This window comes from Lithobates pipiens, unplaced genomic scaffold (assembly GCF_037356315.1).
Source record: "Lithobates pipiens isolate NorthernLeopardFrog02 unplaced genomic scaffold, aLitPip1_a1.2 Scaffold_28, whole genome shotgun sequence".
Classification (NCBI taxonomy): Eukaryota; Metazoa; Chordata; class Amphibia; order Anura; family Ranidae; genus Lithobates; species Lithobates pipiens.
Window position 1 is genome coordinate 111,226,912 of NW_027507789.1, and position 17,196 is coordinate 111,244,107.

Below are 17,196 nucleotides of genomic sequence, written 5' to 3' on the forward strand. Positions count from 1 at the left end.
ATCTTCTGGAGACACTGAAAGTTAAACAGATGCGCCACTCTAAGTGCAATAGTTAAAATATGCTTTAATAAAAACGGTGAATTCGGTACTCACAAATATACATTAGTTGTTAGGCATACAGACAATACTGCCGGATGTCCGGTAAAGTGTATCTTATCCATTTGCTGGATAGCGGTGTGTATCTGGAAAAGTAGCTGTGACGTTCACTGCTGATCCGGTTCCGGTCTGTAGAATGCACGCTGACAACCAGACAGATGGCGTCACTTCAGGTCGCGAGAGTCAATAGGTGACACGTTTATGGAGCTACACTCTTTCTTCAGGCCTCTTCTTTCAAAAACCACTTCCCTCTCATTCCCTTGTCCAGGCCTTTGTTCAGGGGGCACTATGCTTGAATCCGCCGGTTAAACCTCCTGTGTGCCCATGCAATTTGAATTTGTTTTACAGGAACAACCTTTTGAGCCATTGCACCGTGCTTCTTTAGATCTTTTGACAAAAAAGTTTGTTTTTCTGGTAGCCATATCCTTGGCTAGAAGGGTATCGGATAGCAGCTGTTTCTTGTAAAGAGCCATATTTGATTATTCACAAAGACAGGGTGGTGTTGTATCCTCACCCGACTTTTCTGCCTAAAGTGGTTTTGGGATTCCATCTGAATCAAGTTGTGGTCCTACCGTCCTTTTTTCCAGATCCGCAGTCCATGGAGGAGAAAGTGTTACACTCTTTAGATGTTGTAAGAGCAGTCAGAATCTATCTGCAGGCAACGGCTCAGATATGAAAGACTGATTGTCTATTTATTCTGCCAGAAGGCCCCAAAAAGGGCCAGGCAGCGTCGAAATCCACTATCTCTAGATGGATTTGACAGGTTATTGTTCAAGCTTATGGTGTAAAGAAGATTCCTCCTTTTCAGGTTAAAGCGCACTCAACTAGAGCAGTTAGTGCTTCATGGGAAGGGCATCACCAGGCCTCCATGGCTCAGATCCGCAAGGCTGCAACTTGGACTTCAGTCCATACATTCACTAGATTCTATCAGGTGGATGTAAGGGCATGAGGATGCCGCTTTCAGGCGCAATGTGCTGCAGGCAGCAGTATAGTTCCTCTGGTCCATTGGCGGTCTATTTTCTGATCTGTGTCTCCCTCCCCTTTAATTTGGGCATTGCTATGGGACATCCCAATAAGTAATTATCAAAGTCTCTGTATCTCATGATGTATGAAGTAAATAAGATTTTTTTTTAAATACAGCTTACCTGTAAAATTATTTTCTTGCCAATACATCACGGGACACAGAGCTCCCGCCCCTCTTTGGGATTATATGTTGGGATACTTATTGCCTTGCTGCAAAACTGGGGTACCCTCCATATGGGAGGGGTTATATAGGGGAGGAACTCTCCTTGTAATTAGGGTTACCAGTGTTCAATCACCTGATGGTGACTAAGTAACTATCAAAGTCTCTGTGTCCCGTGATGTATTCCCAAGAAAAGTATTTTACAGGTAAGCTGTATTTAAAAAATCCTATTTTAACCTGGGGTAGCTCCGTAATAACCGCCAGCCAGTTTATTGAAAGCAAAAAGTTCATTTATTTCAAACAAAACGGCTTACTTCAGCCATAGTAAATAACATTCCAAAATCCTGGTATTGGTAATTGTAAGCAGGCTCACCGCTAGTTTTTGTTTGGTCCCATACAGGGGCTAGGCTTCTCCAGAGCAAGGGTGCCAGGTAGGTCAGCCAGAGGGGGTCAGCAGCCTTTGTCTCTAAGTCAAAGAGCTCACGCTGGCTGCACAGCTTTCAGCTATCTTGTTGAATAGGGAATTTGGGGCCACATTATACTCTTCATTCATGGACATCGTTTGATGTGCCACCAGGACCATAAAACCGTTCTTCAAATACCAGGCCCATTCCCCTTTAACCAAAGGAGGAACTTCAGCATCTGAATATCAGCTCTCAATTTTCATGTATGCCTGTTGCCTTCTTAACTGCACAGGTGACATTGAGCCCCCCATTAGTGCTATTCTCTGTTCTCTATGCTACAAGTGCCACTATGTTTAGACCCCCCTTGTCCACAAATGCTATGCCCCTAGGCCTCATTCCATACTAGTATTAAACACCCACCCACTGTGTTACTGTGTCTCTTACCACTTCTACTACTTGGAGTCTGCAGGGGCGCTTTGCCGGCGGTATAGCCGCTCTGCCCCATTGATTTCAATGGGCAGGAGCGGTATACACATCGTTCCTTCACCTCTCCAAAGATGCTGCTAGCAGGACTTTTTTTACCGTCCTGCTAGCGGACTGCTCCAATGTGAAAGCTCTTGGGGCTTTCACATTGGAGACAAAGCAGAGGCTATTTCAGGGCACTTTGCAAACGCTATTTGTAGCGCCTGCAAAGCGCCCCAGCGTGAAAGGGGTCTAAATGTACTTGAACATCAACATCGCTCGGAGTGCTTACTATGCACAACATTCCATGTTGTAAAATTCTTTCAGTTGTAAGTCCCGCTGAGTGCACCTACTGCCTGCTTTATATTTCACAACATTCCGTTTTGTACCATGTTATAATTGCATTCTTTTTATATATATTCTAATATTATAATCCTTTGTTAGTTATATATTTTTTTTTTTTTTTTAATCTCTCTCTTTCATAGGCTCTGGAGTTACAGCCTACTGACAAACACTGCCTGGTAGCACGATCCAAATGTTCCTTAAAACTTGGAGATCCAGAAGCCGCTTTTAGGGATGCAGAAGCCTCTCTGCAAGAAGACGGGGACTTTTTTAGGGTAACATGGCATGCAGAATTTTCAAATTTTTTTTTTATTACTGTCTTGTATACCTGTTGGGGAGATTTACTGTCACTTCTTGGCTGGGCAAGCACTGACAGTATCATCAGGAGAATAAGTAAGGGAAAATCTCAAAAATTAAGATATATAAAGCCATAGGCTAAGAAAGATTCAAACCCATCTCCACTCCTTTCACGCTGGCGGAGAGGGGGGTGCGAAAAAAATAAAAACTACTAGGCTGTGGTTTTGCCTGCCCACCCAAATTCTAACCTTTTAAAAGATAAGTTCACCTCAAAATTTTACAAGTTCCACCCGTTTTTAGGGTGTAACATGTTCCCACGGCTGCAGCCGCTGCTTTCTGCCCTCTCTCCCCGTTACAGCAGTATGGGGAGAAGTTCCCTGCACTAGCTGTCACTTTTTGAAAACAGTCAGTCCGCGTGGAGCTCCACCCACACCGCAATGTAATTCATTCACAGAGTGAGTTCTATGAATGAATGGGCTACAAGTACCGACAGCCTTTGCACTTTTGGGCACTGTGGTAGTTAATTGACTCTTCCTGTCAGTGTAAAACTGCCTGCTTGTCACCAGTGATCTGCTGATCACTTTTCAGGCTCCTAAAACAAAAAAATAGTAAATGCACATTTGTATCTGCAAAAAAAAATGGGCATTTATTTATAAGTGATACTTATCCTTTAAAGCCTGATGGGCTATACACATGCTGCGACTGAGATGCTTTATAGCCATGGCATTTTTGCAGCCTGCAGGGTTTGACAGGTGGTATCTCTTACCAACCCCTGAAAAGTTATCCACCACAGAATGCCAATGTGAAAGAAGCCTCATATAAGTGTTTTTATTTCAGTTTGTGTCTGCTTTGAGAAATATCACCTTCCCTCTCTCTCAGTAATGGGGGAACAGAAAGTAGGGATACATCTTCCCAGCAGGGGCAAAGCAGAGAGTGTGCAGTAAGAAATGCCGACAGCAATATAATTCTAGCAAGAATAAATAATTTAGATGGTTCAAAGTCATTTTTTTTTTCATACATCATGGGACACAGTCAGGCTGATATTCATTACCTACTGGGTTATACTCTATCTCCAGCTGAATGGACACTGGTAGACCAAAGGTCTTCAGACAGGGAGTGATCCCCTATATAACCCCTCCCACACAGGAAGCAGTTCAGTTTTTTTTTTTTTTTTTTTTTTTTTTTTTTTTAACCAGTGTCTGCAAGGTGAATGGCAAGGTTTGTTTGAGCTCTCTGAGCTCCAGGTCTCTAGTCTCCCAAACTGTTCTTAAATTAATTAAGAGATTGACCGATCGAATCTGTTTGACACAGGCTTTATATGCTTAGATAAATGGTTCCCGAGCCTCGCAAAGAAGACTCAAGATCCTGCGAGGTTTTGCCTGTAATGCGGCCTCCAGGCGCTGGTCCCTGTGAACTGGAATCCTGGACACCACAGTGCTAAGGCATTCCTGCAGGGTGATGTACAGGTCCAATGGAGTGGACCCTAAACATAAAAAGGGTACCCAGTCCTTGAAGGTCCTCAAGTGACAGGGACCTGCCATGATGGGTGAAGTTTATGCTCTAGATTTTAAGCTGCCCTGCGCCTGGATGGGTAAGTGAAACCCCTTCACTATTATTGTGGGGTGTTCCAGTGATTGTTACAATCAGTCAAGCTAGCTAGAGGCTGAACACCTATGTGTGGTGACCATACGGGAGAGTTTTGGGCTAGCTGTGGGTGTTTGCAAAGTGTACTTTTTTTTTTTTGCTTGTGTCTGGCTGTTTCTTGCCTGTATGATAGCACGACGGTGGTTCGCCTTGATTCACAAGAGTGCCGCTGTGTTCAGCAGTAGTTCTTTGGCAGCCATGGCGCACGTGCATTTACCAGCTCGTTTGGTGGCCATGACTCACGAGGCTTTGCCGCACATGCGCAGTAGCCTTTATCTGGGTGCACAAGGATTCGCGTCATATGCAAATACAGCCACGCCCATTCACCAGGACCACGCACGTGCACGCCCAGCTCATTTTAGCTGTATAGACCAAGCATGTGGTCCTACCAGAAGGCAGCTGTGGGACACAGAGCAGGCTCTGAGCAGACACTTGGAGCGGTTCATTCTTTCCTTACCGGGTCACGTGAGTGTTGCTTGGCAGGCTAAAGGTGCTTAGCAGCATTGTTAAATAGGGGCTTGGGAGTCCTATTAAGGGGTTTTCCTTCTGAGGTGTTTTGATACTACACCCAAGTACTCTTTCTTTTTGTTGCGAGTAAATGTCTTCAAAAAAGAGAAGCGGGACGAACACTATAGAGAAGGGCACACCGATGTTGTCAGTAGTTCCAGATGAATCTAGTCTTATCCCTATTGTTGTATCCCCTGAAAGACCAGAGGCTTCCGGGCAATCTGAGCCGCTGCGCCTATCTGGTATTGTACCTACAGTCAACGCTGCTGCTTCACCCTTTATCACTAATGAGCTGTCCTTGGCTCTCGTCGGGTTAGAACACAAGATCACTGGCATAATTCCCTCCATCCCGCAGGGTAGCAGGAAGCGTGACAGAACCCCCTCCCCGGAGTCTCCTAGTCTGGAGCAGGAAAGGTTTGAGAATGGGGGAAAAGCTTAAATCTCAGGACTCTGTGGAGGGTCTGGCAGACGAGTCTGCTTCCCAGTAATCTGGACAAGAAGATATCCAGTTGATCTCTGCCTCTCAGTCGCAGAGGCTTTTGATCCTGACTCTGACCAAAATGGTTCGTTCTGCATTTAAGTTACCTCTTGTAGAGGTGACTGAGCCGCCTGGTCCTCTTTGGGATCCCTGAGGCCTCTTCAGGCCACACAGGCTTTCCCTCTACACCCCCTTTTGGAACAGCGATGTATGCTGATTGGGAACATCCTGACAGGATTTTTGTTCCTCCTAAGCGGTTTTCCTTTTATATGCCATGGATGAAAAGTTCATAAAAAATTGGAACATGCCAGCAGTAGAAGTATAAGCTTCCTTGTAAAAAGTTATTGGGAGATTTCCCTTTTCATGAGGAATGTTTATTTGGTGATAATTTGGACAAATATATCCAAAAGCTCTCCGGAGGGAAGAGTTACTTCCTGTGAAGAAAAACACCAGACATCCCTCGTTTAAAACCTCAGGGACTGCTTCCTCCAATGTCTCAGCAGCAAGGCGGTTCAGCCACCAACAGGGTGCTAGGGTCAGGGACAAGCCGCAGGGCCAGAAGAAGCCCTGGGCCCAAGATTCTCCTAAACCCAGCACCAAACCCTCTTTTTAAGGGGGGGGGGGGGAAGACTGCCGACATTTAGAGAACAATAATTCAGGACGAGTGGGTCACCTCAATTTTATATTTTGCGGTTACAAGCTAGAGTTGTGGACGGTTCCCCCTCAGTGGTTTTTAAGACCCAGCGTTCCCCCGGATCCTCCAAAAAGAAACTTATTGCTTCAGGCACTACAGTCCCTGACATAAGTCTTGTCGCTTGTGTACAAATTGACCTGAAGTGCCGCTAAAATATATTTCTAATCATGATTTTGTTACAAGAAATGGGTCATTTTAATCCCAACAGCTTTTGTAATAATGTTTCAGTGCAAAACGAAACTGACAAAAGGTATTCTAATATTCACAGCTTGGTAAAGCCCATTGAGTCAATTTTTGCCAAGACATAAGTGTTGTCGCCTTGTTATATGAGCTTCACCTGTGACTAATAATGGATCAATTAGGTCTCAGGTGTGTATAAAAAGAACACCAGTACACTAGACCTTCTCAACTGCAACTAGACCTCTGCAAACATGCCTAAGATTCACCCAGAGACTAAAGTGTTGATTATCAAGAGGCTGAAGACCAGATCCACTGCTGATGTGGCAGACACCTTTAATGTGTCTCAGCGTCAAGTTCAGAGGATAAAAAAAAGATTTGAAGAGGCTGGAGATGTTTTGGACAAGGCCAGGTCAGGCTGACCCCGCAAGACAATTGCTCGCTAGGACCGTTTGTTGGCTCGAAAATCCAAGGCCAGCCCATTTTCCACTGCAGCAGAGCTCCACGAGACCTGGTCACCTGAAGTCCCTGTGTCAACCAGAACAGTTTTTGGGATTCTGTCTCGAAATGGCCTCCATGGTCGAATCGGTGCCCATAAGCCAGCACTAAACAAAAGACAATTGAAAAACCGTGTGGCATTTGCCAAGGGCCACAGCCTGCTAAAAGGATGGACTCTGGAAAAGTGGCAGAAGGTGGATTTTTCAGATGAATCTTCTGTTGAATTACATCAGTCGTCTGCAAATATTGCAGGAGACCTACTGGAACCCGCATGGAGCTGAGATTTACCCAGAAAACAGTGAAGTTTGGTGGAGGCAAAATCATGGTCTGGGGTTACATCCAGTATTGGGGTGTGCAAGATTTTTGCAGGGTGGAAGGCAACATCAATAGTCTAAAATACCAAGAAATCTTAGCTACCTCTTATATTCCCAACCATAAAAAAAAAAGGCCAAATTTTGCAGCAGGATGGTGCTCCATCGCATACTTCCATCTCCACATCAAAGTTCCTTAAGGCAAAGAAGATCAAGATGCTCCAGGATTGGCCAGCCCAGTCACCAGACTTGAGCATATGTGGTGTAGGATGAAAGATGAAGCATGGAAGACGAAACCAAAGAATATTGATGAACTCTGGGAGGCATGCAAGACTGTTTTCTTTGCGATTCCTAATGACTTCATCAATAAATTGTATGAATCCTTGCCAAACCGCATGGATGCTGTCCTTCAAGTTCATGGAAGTCATACAAGATATTAAATTTGGATCTCACAGCACCACTACTTAATTTGCTGACATTTTTGGATTTTCAGTAAAGTTGTTCAATTTCTGTATAAGCAACAAAACTTGTCTTGCCAAAATTTTACATGTCTCTCTTGATTAAATGATAAATCTTTTTTCAGTATTTCGAATTTATTTTCAAATTTATTTCAGTGCATTAAACATAATTTGGGAGGGCTTTAGCTTTTCATATGAGCTATTTCTAACACCAATTGATTAATTAAAAGTCAGGTTAATAGCAGGAGTTTCTACAAAATAGAGAAGCGACAAGACTTTTGTCAGGGATTGTTCATCATCGAGTACATCAAGGGGTGATTGTATGGGTTCCGGTATCCGAAAGAGGCACAGGGTTTTACTCAAACCTGTTTACGGTTCACAAGCCAAAAGGGGACACAGGGCCCATTTTGGACCTAAGATCCCTAAACAAGTATCTAGTGATACAGTCCTTTCAGATGGAGTCTGTCCACTCTGTAGTAGCCTCACTCCAGAGGGGAGACTTTCTAGCCTCCATCGATTATAAAAGATGAGTATTTACACATACCTACCTTTCAGAATGACAAGAGGTTCCTAAGTTTTACAGTAGAGGAACATAATTTCAGTTTGTGGCTCTACCCTTAGGGCTGGCTACAGCTCCCTGGGTGTTCACAAAGGTCCTAGCACAAGTTTTGGCTTTTTTAAGGGCCTAAGGGATCCTGGGGCTCGGGTATCATGTGCCCTGATTAACACCAGAAAAGCAGTCGAGCACAGACAGGAAATCCATGACTTCATCACCCAAAACAACATAGATTGCCTTTTCATCATGGAAAGCTGGCTAACACCCAACTGCAAACCCATCCTAACACAATTGTTGCCTAAAAATGACAGGATCCTAACTGAGCATAGAATAGGAAAAAAAGGAGGAGGCCTAGCAATTATGTTCAAATCTCACCTGGCGCTTGCCAAACCAACTCTACAGAACTCCGTGCCTTTTTATGGAGACACGTACTCTACATCTTCAATCAACACCCCAAGACACCATTCACATGCTGCTATGCTACAGACCACCAGGACCAAAGACACAAATCTACCGATACCTTTCACCGAATTCGTTTCGATACACACCCTGAAAGCCAATAGCAATACATGCATGGGTCAGGGCACATTCTAGACTTCATCATCAAACAAAATATGGACATCAAGATACTAGACAATGTACCGCTACCATGGACAGACCACCACGCTATCAAATTTGAAATCGCCACCAACACCACCCTCTAAAAACCAAACCAGTCAACAACACACTGGACCAGATCGCAGAAGAAACTACACTCAAACTCTTCAAAACCACATTATCAAACAAAATAGCAATGCTAAATCGAAGCCACTCAACAGAACAAACACTCAGCTCCTTAACCACCTCGCGCCCGCCCTATAGCCGAATGACGGCCGTAGAGCAGGCGCTTTCGTCCGGGTGGCCGTCCCTGGACGTCCTAATGTTTACTTCCGCAATGCGCGCCGCCACGGGCGCACATCGCGGAAGTTCTGTGTTCGCCGTGTCCCCCGGGGACAGGCAAACACAGATTGCCGTAAACGGCCAATCACAGCTGTCGTTTACAGCACGATTGGCGTGTCCAATGGTAGATGATCTCGTATGTAAACATATGAGATCATCTCTCAGCGCCGCTCTCCCTCCTCACACAGACAGAGTGTGAGAGGGGAGAGATAAATGGCTGCAGCGGCAGCCGTTCTGCTTTGATTCGATTAAAAAAAAAATATATATATATATATATATATATATATATATATATATATATATATATATAGAAAAAAAGTGCCATCCGCCCTCAGTGCCATCCACCCCAGTGCCACCTGTTGTCAGTGCCATCTGTCATCAGTGCCACGTGTCATCAGTGCCACATAGTGCCATCTGTCATCAGTGCCACCTGTCAGTGTCACGTGCCATCTGTTGTCAGTGTCACGTGTCATCAATGCCACTTATCAGTGCCATCTGTCATCAGTGTCACGCGTCATCGGTGCCATGTATTAGTGACATCTGTCATCGGTGGCACGTATTAGTGCCACGTGTCTTCAGTGCCACGCATTAGTGCCACGTGTCATCAGTGCCACATATTAGTGCCATCTGTCATCAGTGCCACGTATCAGTGCCATCTGTCATCAGTGTCACGTGTCATTGTCCTGGTGCTTCAAAAGTGTAATAAGTAGTCAACAAGTTAGATGTGTAATTTATGTTCCTAGAACACATGATGGCGCTACCTGCATTTTGGGCCTCTCTATGTGGCCAGGCTGTGAAAAAGTCCCACACATGTGGTATTGTAATACTCAGGAGGAGTAGCAGAATTTTTTGGGGGGTGTCATTTGTGGTATACACATGCCATGTGAGAGAAATAACCTATTACAATGACAATTTTGTGGAGAAAAAAAAATGAAAAATCTTAATTTTGCAAAGAATTGTGGGGAAAAAAATGACAACATCAAAAAGCTCACTATGCCTCTTACTAAATACCTTGGAATGTCTACTTTCCAAAAAGGGGTCATTTGGGGGGTATTTGTACTTTCCTGACTTGTTCGGGTCACAAGAAGCGAGATAGGCCACCAGTACATCAGATGTGACCAATTTTGTGCGATTCGCACCACAGCTTGTAGACTCTCTAACTTTCACAAAGACCAAATAATATCCACTAATTTGTGTTATTGTTACCAAAAATATGTAGCAGTATAAATTGTGGCCAAAATTTATGAAGAAAAATTTATAATTTGCATAATTCTGTCACAGAAACAAAGAAATATGTTTTTGTTTTTTTTTCAAAATTTTCGGTCTTTTTTCATTTATAGCGCAAAAAATAAAAACCCTAGAGGTGATCAAATACCACCAAAAGAAAGCTCTATTTGTGGGAAAAAAAGGACAAAAAATTCATTTGGGTAGAGTGTTGCATGACTGAGTAATTGTCATTCAAAGTGTGAGAGCACCGAAAGCTGAAAATTGGTCTGGGCAGGAAGGGTGTTTAAGTGCCCAGTAAGCAAGTGGTTAAACAAGGCATCACAACAAACAGCAGACTCAGTCGCTCCAAAACATAGAACACTCATCCGTAGAAAAAATTCTGGATGGTTTAATGGCACTCTACTGAAACTGGAACACAGAAGAGCTGAAAGAGCCTGGAGAAGAAATTCTACAAAGGAAAATCACACAAACTACAAAATATTTACTAAGAAATATCACAAAGCAATCTTCAAAGCAAAAAAATACATTTCTCAAACACCATCTCAAAAGCCTTAAACCGCCCGCGTGAACTTTTTCAAACTAGTCGCTCAGACTATGGGCGGCACAGTGGTGTAGTGGTTAGCACTCTCACCTTGCAGTAAAAAGGGTCGCTGGTTTGAATCCCAACCACGACACTACCTGCCTGGAGTTTGCATGTTCTCCATGTGCCTGCGTGGGTTTCCTCCAGGTACTCCAGTTTCCACCAACACTCCAAAGACATGCAGGTAGGTTAATTGGCTTCTGTCCAAAATTGGCCCTAGTATATGAATGGGGACCTTGGATTGTGGGCTCCTTGAGGGTAGGGACCGATGTGAGTGTGCAATATGCAGGAATAGGGACAATTGTAGACACTCACTCAGGTTGAACTGTATGGACTGGTGTCTTTATTCAACCTTACTAACTATGTAACTATGAACCCTACCTGCCTTGCGCCCCCAGCAAATGAAACTCAAGAATTCTGCAACGAGTTATCGGATTTTTATCGACAACATTCGGACAATAATTCAACAAAAGAAACAACCAACCTTATTCAACCAAAGCAATTAGAGGAAATCCACTCGAACATCACACAATCGCCAAATTTTTTGTTGCTCCCGATCCCCACTGACACCACCAAAAACATCAAGAGCCTCCGAGACAGCACATCACCCAATGACCTTATTCCCACAAAACTCCTGAAAGAATGTTCTGACATCTTGACTCCTACTATAACACATCTAGTAAATGAGTCATTCAAAGAAGGGATTGTTCCGATCGCCCTCAAGCAAGGCATAGTCAAACCCCTCCTAAAGAAACCCAACCTCGACCCCCAAAGATCCTAACTACCGCAGACTGGTAACAAGCCTGAACACCATCTCCAAGATTATGGAGAAAGCAGTAGTACAACAGCTACAACTCCACCTGGACACACACAAACTCTTGGACCCACTGCAATCAGGCTTCCGCCCAGGCCATGGCACAGAAACGGCACTTCTAAAAATATGGAGCGACACCCTTGAAGCAGCTGATGATGGGAATTTTGTCTTCTGGTACTGCTGGACCTCAGTGCAGCGTTCAACACAGTGGACCACAATACTCTTCTCATCTGCTTCAAAGAAGTAGCAGGAGTTACAGATTCAGATCTACCATGGTTCACTTCCTTCTTAGGAAATCGTTCACAGACAGTGAAACTAGGAGCCTTCACCTCTGAGACTCGGGCAATTTCTTATGGAGTCCCTCAAGGATCACCCTTGTCACCGATGCTCTTCAACATCTACATCCGTCCACTCTTCAAAATCATCAGCAAATCGGATCTATGCTCCCATTCATACGCTGACAACACGCAACTTTACTTCCGCATCACCGGACAAAAAGACCAATATCAGAAACTAGAAAAATGCCTCACATTGATAGATGACTGGATGACCACAAGCTCCCTCAAACTCAATGGATTGAAAACCGAGCTTCTGCTCCTCAACGCAAACCGAAATACAAAAACTAAGACCCCATGGACACCACCCACCATCCTTGGACAGACCATCCTCTCAAGCACCAAAGCCAAAAGTCGGAGTCATCTTTGACTCAGAGATGTCTATGGATGCACAAATAGGATCAGTAGTCAGCGGATCCCATCATCTTCTCCCCCTGCTACGTAGACTCATCCCCTTCATTCCAGAAAAGGAGAAAGCGGGAGTAGTTGGAACAATCATCAATTTGCAACTCGACTACGCAAATTCCCTCTACATAGAACTACCTAAATACCAGATTGCACACCTACAAGTCATCCAAAACACAGCAGCAAGACTAGTCATGAGAGAAAAAAAACCTGGAAATCCATCTCCCCATCCCTAAGGACCCTACGTTGGCTAACGGTAAAGGATAGGATCACATTCAAGACCCTCTGCCCCACCCACAAATGCACACAAGGAAATTCTCCTCAATACCTATGTGAGAAAATAAAACGCTACACCCAAACGCAGCCTTCGATCAACAAACCAAAACCGCCTCCTCATCCTCAAGTCCCGCTAAAAATCTAAGAGAGAACGCAGTCCAAGGACCACAGCTATGGAACGCTCTACCCACGAACATCCGCTTGAAAGAAAACCATCGGCCCTTCAGTAAAAAACTCAAGACCCACCTCTTCTAAGAAGCCAGACAACACAGGACGGACCAAGCTCCTTGCGGCGATTCAGTTCGCATTTGCTGTGCTATACAAATCATTCATTAATTCGACCTCCTACTGAGAGATCACTCATTACAGGCTCTAGAACGGAGCACAATATGCACAGTGCTGAATTTGAAAAGCTTAGGCTGGATCATAAATACAGAAAAGTCAGCCTTGAAGCCAGCTCAAAGTCTAAAGTATTTAGGTCTGATCCTAGATTTGGTTCAAGCAAGAATATTCTTGCCACCCGTAGGGATCTGTGTCCTGAAGGTTCAGGTGCATCAGATAAGGGGCACCAGACAACCCTCCATTCGGCTCTGTATGAGTCTTCTAGGGAGGATGTTATCCTCCCTTGAGGCAATTCCCTATGCCCAGTTCCTTTACAGCAAGACATCTTGTGGCCTGGACCAGAAGAGGAAAAGCCCTGGATTATCCAATGTGCTTATCTCCTCCGGGCCCGCCTAACCCTAAACTGGTGGTTGCAGAATCAGAACCTACGAAAGGGAAAATCCTTTTTCCCGGTAACTTAGAGAATACTGACTACAGATGCCAGTCTCTCAGGCTGGGGAGCGACCCTAGAAGGGCCACACTCAGTCTGCTCCTTGCACCTTGATGACACTATGCACATCTCAGGACTATGCTTTTTACTTCATACCAAGGGTAATATTTGGCCTTCTATCTAAGGTTTTTTTTGTGCAATCTTTCACACCATCACTCATTTTATGGTGAGCTACCCACCTGTTTCTATTTTACACTCACGATCTGGTCTCTGTTTTCTTCCCTTCGGTGTTGGTTCTTTTATCTTCCCCAATCATTCATTGTGTATTCACTTTGCTGATACACTTTATTTACAATTTTTCCACAGAAGCCCTGTTGGCCACTATTCAGCACTTTTATTACAATCGCATTTATTTATTGGGGATGACATCACCTATTGATGCTTACTTCTTGTTTTACCACTGCCACAGTCCCTGCCACCCTAGTTTCCGGGGATGATGTTTTCTATAGTGCCTCCATCTACCAACGCTACCCATTGTCTTCATTGTTGTAGCTTACTTATAGGTAAGAGTGCTGGGATTAAGCTATGGTTCCCCCTCTTCCTATTAATTTAGTTTACTATATTTGCTATTTATATTCTATTACAGACATCCTTAGATTGCATTTGCTCCTGATGAGTGGAATTTATCCACGAAACATGCGTAGTACTATATACTGATGTATTGTCACAGCTACCATGTAGAATCTTGAACCAATTTTATATTATCATGTATGCAATTAATCATGTCTAGATGCAAGTTTTGGGCTACATTTAATAATATTTACCATTTACTATTTAGGAATAATTATGTATATGTATGCATTTTCAACACTTTTATATGTGTACATTTCTATGTATTTATTATATTACTATGTTATTTGCTACATGTTAATTACGGTCCCACATGCATTCATGTGCACCATTAAATAGTATCTAGCAATTGATTAATTTGGTTTTGGTGTTGTGCTTCATATAAAGTCCCACCATTCCCCTTTTTTCTAGATCTGTGTATATTCGAGGATCAGACTCCTTTTTTGTTTTACGAAAAGGACCCAAGAAAGGGCAGGCAGCTTCCAAAGCTTCCATTGCCAATTGGGTCCATCAATTGGTCATTCAGGCCTACGAGCTGAAACTTGAAGCTCCTCCCTTTTTAGGGTGAGAAATTCTACCAGGGGTGTACAAACTTCCTGGGATTTTTGCCATCAGGTATCTGTGGCTCAAATTTGTAAGTCTGCTGTCTGATCTTCAGGGCATATGTTCACAAAATGTTATCCCAGTGGATGTTTGAGCAGCCAAGGATTCGGCTTTCGGCCACAGTGTACTGTGGGCTGCCATATAAGTTCTGATGGCTATTGTTTGTCAGGGTGTCACCCTCAAGGCTATTGATCTGGGACATCCCAGTAGGTAATGAATAAACTCTGTGTCCCATGATGTACTCAAAGAAAAGGATTTTACAGGTAAGTATGATGAAAAAAATCCTATTTTTTTATATTTGCTCTCTGGGGCTTGAGCTCAGGTTCACACTGACAGCAGGAATTAAATTGTGCAAGTTCAGCTGCACTCGCACAATTTCATTCCTGCATGTCACTCCCGACTTCGGGGGCGATTTTCAGAGATATCTGTGTGGGTTTCTGCACAGATGTCTATTGAAATTGCACCCTGAAGTCACCAAAAGTAATCGCTGTGGTGCTGCAAATGCTGAGTGTCCCCAATTTGGTTGGTAGCAATAGCCGCCGATTTGGCATGCGATTTGACATGTAAAATCACTGCAATGTAAACCAGGGTTAATAATAATTTTTTAAGCAGAAATATATATAACTATGAGTGATGAAGTACAAGATTTGTGTAAGTTATTAAATAAATTATAACTGGCTCATTAGTACAATGTAAGAGAACCCATTGGGCCGCAAGTGATATTGTGCTGGATCACAGACTTTCAATGAAAATGAATAAAATAAAAAATAAAAATTGTAATTTACCCAGACTGTGGTGTTGGTTTTGTTAATTACAAACAATGTGTCTGAGTGTATTCATGTGTGATATGTATGTTGGGGCAGGTAAATTGATCAGTTGGTTTCCAAAGACTGCTGACCTAGCTAGATCCTTGTACAGTTCCCAGGCTCTGACTAGCTTTATATACTGTATTTATTGGAGTATAACACTCACTTTTTCACCATGAAAATCGGGTGCAAATAGCGTGTGCGTGTTATACGCCAATACAAAAAATGTTTTAGTTTTTTCGATGAAACTTCCCTCTTAAAATGAATGTGTGTTATACGCCGATAAATACGGGTAACTGATCTCATCTCTCTGACTTGCAGGGCCTTTATCAGAAGGCAGAAGCTCTGTATGCCATGGGGGACTTTGAGTTTGCCCTTGTGTTTTATCACAGAGGGGTCAAACTACGTCCTGAGCTTCAAGAATTTCGTCTAGGAATACAGAAAGCCCAGGAAGCCATTGAGAACTCAGTTGGAAGTGAGTATAGATAAATAGAATAAACTCTGTGCTGTTTTAACTGTAGTACCATTATGTTCATGTTGACATTTATTGCTAACTAACAGTTTTCTTCAAACATTGCATTTATAATATGGCTTTCTGCTTTACTAAGGGAGCCATACTAATTGTTTTCACCAGCAGGTGGCACCACTTCACTCTGGATCCTAGGGAATTCATAGTCCATGGCATCCAAGTAACAAAATTATATATATATATATATATATATATATATATATATATATATATATATATATATATATTATACACTGTACTTGAATACATATTATATACAGTAACTTGAAAAAGTATTCACACCCCTTGAATTTTTCCACATTTTTGTCATGTTACAACCAAAAATTTAAATGTTTTTTTTTTTTTTTTTTTGTTTGTTTGTTTTTTATTTGATTTTATGTGATAGAACAACACAGTGGCACATAATTATGAAGGAAAATGGCTTTCAAATATCTGACAAGTGTGCCATGCATTTGTATTCAGCCCCCCTGACTCAATACTTTGTAGAACCACATTTCGATGAAATTACAGCTGCAAGTCTCTAGAGTGATCAAAAATGTTATTCTTCTTTGCAAAATAGCTCTAGCACTATTAGATTGGATGGAGAGCATCTGTGAACAACAATTTTCTTGTCAATTTGTTTATTGAATTTTAACAATTAGTATACATAAGTACATATGGTGGCAGCAAAAGAAAAGATCACATATATGGTAATAATATTTAGTTGTAGTTCCAACATTAAACTAAAAGTAGTTTAACTAAAACCATTTTAGCATGGATCTAACTACTCAAAAAATTGCGTCATACATTGTATAAGAGAGAATAAAAACAACTTAGACCAGGTTAATATAAGATGGCCTCAGATGGGGAAAAAAAAAAAAGTCTTCATTATTATCGAGTATAGTGTTTTATATAATAATTTTTATTTAATCTAAATCTTATACTACATATTGGAACTATGTACAATTGGTAAATGATAACCAAGGAAATTAAAGTCCTGCTACCAGAACTATATGAAGAGTAAACTGAAAGAGGAGAGGGAGAATAGGGGGGAAAAGAAGATAAAAGAAAAAGTAATCTTACACTATCAGATTGTCTGCTGAGTTTTTCCTTCAGATTTACCAAAACCATGTAGTAGAAGAGCCTGCCTGATTACATACACATTGAAACTCCTAAGGTTTGACCTCATATTAT

At 42.6% G+C, this 17,196-nt stretch overlaps 1 protein-coding gene across 4 annotated transcripts in view; it reads left to right on the forward strand.

Annotated features, from left to right (window-relative positions):
- ODAD4 (outer dynein arm docking complex subunit 4) overlaps positions 1-17,196 on the forward strand; it is a 98,746-nt gene that overhangs the window by 17,483 nt on the left and 64,067 nt on the right. For 3 of the 4 annotated variants that reach the window (XM_077459531.1, XM_077459530.1, XM_077459532.1), the window contains exons 2-3: positions 2,631-2,762; positions 15,816-15,969. In XM_077459531.1, coding sequence (XP_077315657.1) covers positions 2,631-2,762; positions 15,816-15,969 — 286 coding nt within the window. The remainder of the gene's footprint in view (positions 1-2,630; positions 2,763-15,815; positions 15,970-17,196) is intronic. The other variant, XM_077459533.1, reaches the window with a different exon arrangement.